At 38.6% G+C, this 7,016-nt stretch overlaps 1 protein-coding gene across 1 annotated transcript; it reads right to left on the bottom strand.

Moving 5' to 3' along the window:
* Positions 1 to 603: 603 nt before the first annotated feature.
* LOC145303598 (myeloid leukemia factor 2-like) lies at positions 604 to 1,520 on the bottom strand. The gene has a single exon (XM_080145151.1). The coding sequence runs from the start codon at positions 1,318 to 1,320 to the stop codon at positions 718 to 720; it is 603 nt and encodes a 200-aa protein (XP_080001277.1). The 5' UTR covers positions 1,321 to 1,520; the 3' UTR covers positions 604 to 717.
* Positions 1,521 to 7,016: the final 5,496 nt, after the last annotated feature.

Below are 7,016 nucleotides of genomic sequence, written 5' to 3'. Positions count from 1 at the left end.
CTTTTAAAAGAGAAATTACGAGTTTTTTTTTAATATTTTATTCGCAGTTTTCTGTTAGGGGCGTCAAAAATTCCCCCCAAATACTGATACACCTAGCTTACCTGTTTATCATTATAATTTTCTCGTAGTAGTTTAACGTGTCGCAATCGCCCACTCGTAAACGACCGAACACACTCTCGCGAAACTTTACGGGCTGATAAATGCAGAAGGACCAAAGGACGTTTTAAGCGATATATTTATGAACTGCTTATGACCCCAGGGTGCGTCTAGTTTACTAATAAAACTTTTTGTTTGTATGGTTGTATTTTTTCAACGTCACAACCAAGGACGAATGACATCATAAAGCTACTATTAATTCTTCAATAGATGACGTCAACGTCAAGAATTGAGCTTAAATTTTTTTTCCAAAAGCTACTATTCAAACTTTATGACGTCATTTGCTTTCAACTAGATACTTTCTTACAAAGCATGATTTTGAGCTAATGGAAAAATTAATAATATACATAATAAATATTGACTTAACGGCAACGAGTAGACTTGTAGCTTATGGAAATTACCGATAAAAATATGATACTATAACAAAAATAAAAATAAAAAAAGAGATATTTTTTGCGTTTGTTTATTTTCCTTCAAACGCATAAAATTAAGTAAACATACAATTTTTTGTTGCTTTTATCTTCCAGTGAATATCTTTGCTGCCCCATCTTTTCATAGAAATTAGTCAAAATAATCAACTGCACCCGAAAAGTTCAATCTTTCGAACGGGTCCAGGGCAAATTCAAGTGACAGCCCGGTCGTCTTGCTTCTCCACTCTTTTGGAAAATGATGTTTGTCCACCTCCGACATATTGATGTATTTGTTTTGACGATTTTCCTGACCTGTTTTGGTGTTCCGTTGTCTTTCCTCCACGTGACCTTTATCGTTTATGTGACGCCCGACCGACATTTTCTCTGTGTGTGTGCCTTGGTCTTTCTCCGTTCTGACGACTTGCTTGAGACCATTCTGAGCCGAGGCTACCCTTTTAGTCGCTTCGTAAATCTTCGGATGCCCATCCCCGGTATCATAACAGGAGACAAATTTGCTTTCCGAAAAGGTGGTTCCAGTAACCGCATCCTCGCAGACTTTCCGTTGAAAATCGTGTGTTTTTGGTAATTTACAAGCAGCTGCAGGTTTCCATGTGATACAGTCGACATTGTTTTGCGGATGCGGAATATTTTGTTGTTTAGCTCTGGCTATTTCTCTTACCAAAACGGGGCCATTGCAAGGCTTCAAGTCATAGAAGTCGTCTTGCACAAAATCCGAATATAGCGGCTGTGACATGTTAAACGAACTAAACTTCTCCACGAAATTAAACTGCTTTATCTATTCTTAAGATATTTTAAACAGCTTTGCTTTGAAAAGAAAAACAATTGCTTTCCCGTACAAACGAAATCAATGATCAGCCTGCGTCTGAAAATATTAAAATAAAACGCCAATCACTGCCAAACGTCACATTCTCGTGTTGTTCTCGTTCATGCTCGAGAAGTAATGCCTGATAAAGACGTTGTTTTGCAGTTACGTATTAAAAGAATAAGCATCCTCTCAATTACTCTTACCAAAGCATCGTAATAATAGGGTTTACAATTACAATTCAAGAAAAGAGTTGAACTATTGAACGGGATCTCTTAAGCAATGATTATGATCTGAAAGACGATATTTTAGGCGACAATACACTATAGTGAACTCGACTGACTTAATTATCGCACCCTTTTATTTGCCTTCTCATCACGGCAAATTTTAATACCTTTCTATCTATCTATCTATCTATCTATCTATATGTATACTTTTTGTTGATTTTCTAAACGATAGTACGGTTAATAACGTCTTCAATCATGACAATATATTTCTTCAGAAAATCGCGCATATTTCTGGACGTAAACAAATGTTTATTTATTATTTTAATTTTACTTATCAAACAGTAATCTACGGACATGTGTTAACCGTTACGCCACGTAATATATATATATATATATATATATATATATATATATATATATATATATATATATGTATGTATGTATGTATGTATGTGTGGACAGCTATCGCCAATAGGACTTTTTTTTTGACAAATGTCTGAGGAAGTATCTGTACAAAGGTGTTATCACAGAGATTAACTTTGTCGACAGCTAGTCTCTCTCTCGGTTCAAAATGTGGATATCCAGCAACAAGCAAGAGCAAGATAGCCAGTAACAAATCAAACTGCAGACCAGCTTAATGCAGGTACTGATCTTCCGCTTTATGTTTTTTAAAATCAGAGATTTGCTTCTCCTAGAGAGGTTGCCTTGACCATGGCTTTCTGGATCCCTCTCCCACTCCAGATCTGTTGCTGGAACACTTATTGACAATGGTAAAAGACTAGAACGGAAGACTGCAATTTTGACTAAGGAATTGCAAAGATACAATATAGACATTGCTGCACTCTCTGATACACGTTTCGCAGGTGAGGATCAACTGGTTGAGTTGGGCTACACGATCTTCTGGTCTGGTAGAGCTGAAAAGGAGCGGCGTGAGGCTGGTGTTGGTTTTGTAGTTAAGAACTCCTTAATTGACAAGATCGAACAGCCAGTAGGCATAAATGACCGTGCAATGACATTGAGAATGCCCCTTGCTGCTGGTCGTTACATGAATGTTCTTTATGTCTATGCGCCGACTCTTACTTCATCTGAAGACGATATTACTTCCTTTTATCATATGCTTAGATCTGTTATCACCGGTTTTCCAAGTGCTGAGAGTTTGGTGGTTCTTGGTGACTTCAATACACGGGTTGGATCAGACAATGAGACTTGGTCTCCATTGGGTCCATATGGCATAGGTAGAGTCAATTCAAATGATATGCTGCTTCTCCATCGCTGCAGTGAACTAACTCTTGTTATCATCAACACTTTTTCCCACCAGAAAAACAAGGAGACCTGGTTCCATCCCCAATCTAAACATGGCCATTTGCTTGATTACATACTGTGTAGACGTGGTGATCTTGGAAATTTTTGCAAAGTTAGAGTAATGCGTGGTGCTGACTGTGGTACTGATCATTTAATGGTCAGATCTAAATTGAGAATTACAGTTCGCAAAAAAGCCGTTTCAATGGTGTCAAAGTGCCTAAACGTATTGATGTTTCCAAATTGAAGGATCCAGTCGTACGAAGTTCCTTGAAATCTGCTTTCAACCAAGTGGATTTCTCAGATTGTGATTGGGAGACAGTAAGAGATACAATATACCAAAAAGATGTTGAAGTTCTTGGATTGAAGATTCCCAAACATCAAGATTGGTTTTCTGATAATTTCAATCAAATTAACTCTCAGGTGTGTTAGCTAGTCCCGATGTCCATACTGAACGCAGCCCATCCAATGCGGTCCATGGTTTTGAGACGCGAATTTCGATATCTCTCTCTGTGGAAGCTATGTTGCTGCTCAGATACGTAAATTCAGCGACTTCTTTCAGTATTGATCCAACCAGAGCCCTGATCTCTCCTTTCACATTGAAAGTCATAAACTTTGTCTCATCTGCATTAATGTGGAGACCAATGTCATTTGCAGACCTTTCTAGCTTACGTAACAGTGTTTGCGCATCAGCAGTGTTGTTCGCGAACAAAGCAATATCGTCTGCGTAATCTGCATCAGTTATGTGTGCTGATTGATGACGTCTGTTTCTGGATTCATTTAGGGTAAAGCCTAGCGTGTTGTGTATATCAACAGAGGTGCGAAGTACAAAGTCAGGACAGACAATGAAAAGAAAAGGGGCAAGTGCATCTCCTTGTAGAACTCCAGTGCGGATGTCGAAAAATTCAGTGTCTTCATCTGACGACCTGACCATTGCTCGAGTGTGCTCATATAGCATCATGATAGCATTAATGACTTCATTTGGAATGCTATATGCTTTTAATATGCTGGTCATTTTTCCTCTATGTACGGAGTCGAATGCTTTGGAGAAATCTACAAAGATCATGACTGCCTCAATGTTTTTGGTTTTGACTCCTTCAATTAGTCTCCTAACAGTAAGTATTTGACTAGTAGCAGAGCGATTCTTTCTAAATCCATTTTGGTTCTTCCTGAGCACTTCTTCGATCTTTGGTTGGATACTGTTGAGAAGCATGGCATTGTAAATTTTTGCTGCAATTGGAGTGAGTGTTATTCCTCTGTAGTTGCTTGGTATGCTTAGGTCACCCTTCTTGGGGAAGGGAAGTATGCATCCTTCCCTCCCTATATTAATAACTTTTTTTTTTATTATATACAGAATTGCATGAATCAAGAAGTATGTCATTGAAACCACCTGTCTTTCATACTTCAGGAGGTATGTTACTTTAACCCGCAGCTTTACGATTCTTGGTCTTCTTTAGTACAGTTAGAAGTTCCTACATTGTGAAATCACCCTTCTCAATATCGAGTTCCTGTACAAAAATCGGCTGAATTGGTTGGTCTATCACTTCTGGTTTGTTTCCGAGTAACTTTTCAAAATGTGCTTTCCATTTCGAACATGTGTTTTCCGGAGTGTTTACCTTTAACTTAGCTTTGGCAGGTCGTGTGCGCCCAGATATCTCATTTACTATTTGCCAAGCCAGATAGGATTGTTTGTTATCTGTTGCATTCTGGATTTGATCTATTTGTTCTTGAACTTCTGCTGTTCTGATAGGTACATCATACTAAGCTCTTGAAGCGCCTGCTTCCTTAATTTTGTATTCTGTCGAGTAGGGTATTTATATTACTTTTTGATTATGTTTTAAACTGTTCTCGTTTTGAAGTATTTGAATCTCCACAATTTGAAACATACGTCATAGCTCGTGCGGAAGTTACAAGAGTGTAGGATTTGTTTAACAGACTATACCGTCGGATGAAAGAAACACTCACTTCAGACCTAAATCCTGGCAGAACGAGGATATAGTTTACGGTAATTATGTAGGGCCACTCATGACGGAAGACTGATGTAGAACCTGAACTGGCTAATGGGCCTTGGTAACGTCATAGGGAGCAGCATGGCAGTTATGCGCCTTGGCGGAAGAACTAAAGAATTAGTCACTGGCAGAGCACAAAAGACGCTGAGCGGAAGAATCATTAAGAGATCAACGGCCAGGTTCAACTAGTGTAATTGAGAAACACTTGCGATTGCCTGTAGACGTAGCTCACACAGGTGATATTATCCGAGCTATCGAAAGATTCAATATGACCCTAAACCAAACCAGACACGCGTGACCAAGGGTCGCTACTTGGTGTGCCGACACTGGCCACAGCTATCGAGAAGTTTACTACAGCACCAAAACCTAGGCTAGCAAAATGTAGACATACCATCAAAATATCCACCTTTAATGTACGGACACTTCAACCCACATCTCAAATATCAAAACGTTGCATCATCCAAAGAACACGATATCGATATTGTGTGTATTCAAGAGCACCGTCTCGTCCACAACGAAATGGAATTGGTAAGAGCTGGACACTAGTATCAATGTCAGCATGGAAAAATTCGACAAATAGTACCATTGGGAGAGTAGGACTTCTGCTTAGCCCTCACGCATTGAAATCTTTGAACAGTGCTTAGAAGATAACACAAAAGATAATTCTTGTTACTTTCAGTGGTAATCTTGCTACTACTGTTATTTGTTGCTACAGCCCTACCAACGTCATTGACAAGCAAGAGATCCTAAATTTCTACGATGAACTCTCAGCAATAGTGCGCTCAACCCCCAAACATAATTTATTAGTTATCGGGGATGACATGAATGCGCACATAGGACGGGAAGACAACAAGCATAAGTTCTATTTCCATGAGGGAACAAACTGAAATGGAGAGTATCTATTAAGTTGTCACCTTGAAAACAACCTACAATGCATGACTACCCGTTTTCAGAAAAGACCCGGTAAGCTCTGGACCCATCAATCCCCAAATGGAGACAAGGCACAACTGGACTATCGTTTTATGAATAAAACGTGGATTAATAGCTGTCATGACTGTGAAGCTTATAGCAGTTTCTATAGGATTGTAACCTCTAAGTTGAAATTAAGTCTACGAGCGAACAAAACTAAAAAATCATCTAGACAGCCCTACAACTGTGAACGTTGTCACACGACAATCAGATCAAACAGAGATTCATATTCGAACTGCGAAACACATTTGATGCTTTACAAGTACAAGAGCAGGACCCAACTACTAATACTATCTATGAAAACTTCGTCAGATCGCACCAAAGAAGTGTATACATCTGAAGCCCAAGGTAAAGCGCAAATTACCGCTGGAAAATGACAAAATAATATCAAAACGCGAAAAGTTTAAAAAACAATTAAAAAATTGTTTTTTTTTCTGAAGGTTAGCAATAGGTCCAGTAGTTGAGCTGTTAAATTGACACTAGAGTAAGTAACGTCATTGATTGAAGTCCACTCTCTTACTCTAGTTTTAGTGAACAGTTGAAAACAGGGTGAATCTTCATAGTTACCCCCAGACCCTCCTTATTAACAACAGGTCTATGAGCGATCCAAACGTAATCCTCGTATGTTCCACGTGGAATCGAGAATGGATTCAATTATTTCGCAGTCTTCATATTCTCTGAAAACTTGCAGATAGTCATCATACAGACCCTTATTATTTAAGGATTCTATCACTCTCTGCCATTATTCGCAGAGAGGACACATAATTAGACTCTACTTTAGAAAGTTTCTCAGAGTCCCATGGCAGATCAATATAATATTTTAAAATTCTCTTTTATCTTCATCACGGGAAGATAATTTATAGTTCTCATCTATTCCAATGGAATCTAGAGAGAAAAACCTCTCGATCCATGTTCTACGGACGATTCTGTAAAGAACGGTTGAAGTGCATCCTCATAAGTAACAGTAGGATTCAGCACGCTCTCAATTAAATAAGAATTGCATGTAGGCAGACTATTTAGCGCCTTGTCAAAGGCCGGTAACTTTTCCTTAAGATTTGATTAAACGGAGGTTATTTATCTGTTGAATTAAATCCAGGCCTATTAACAGAGCCATTTAATTCGG

This window comes from Euprymna scolopes, chromosome 19 (assembly GCF_053919585.1).
Source record: "Euprymna scolopes isolate OS-2025 chromosome 19, ASM5391958v1, whole genome shotgun sequence".
Taxonomy (NCBI): Eukaryota; Metazoa; Mollusca; class Cephalopoda; order Sepiida; family Sepiolidae; genus Euprymna; species Euprymna scolopes.
The sequence above is the reverse complement of the archived record's forward strand: the minus strand, read 5'-3'. Positions and strand labels throughout refer to the sequence as shown.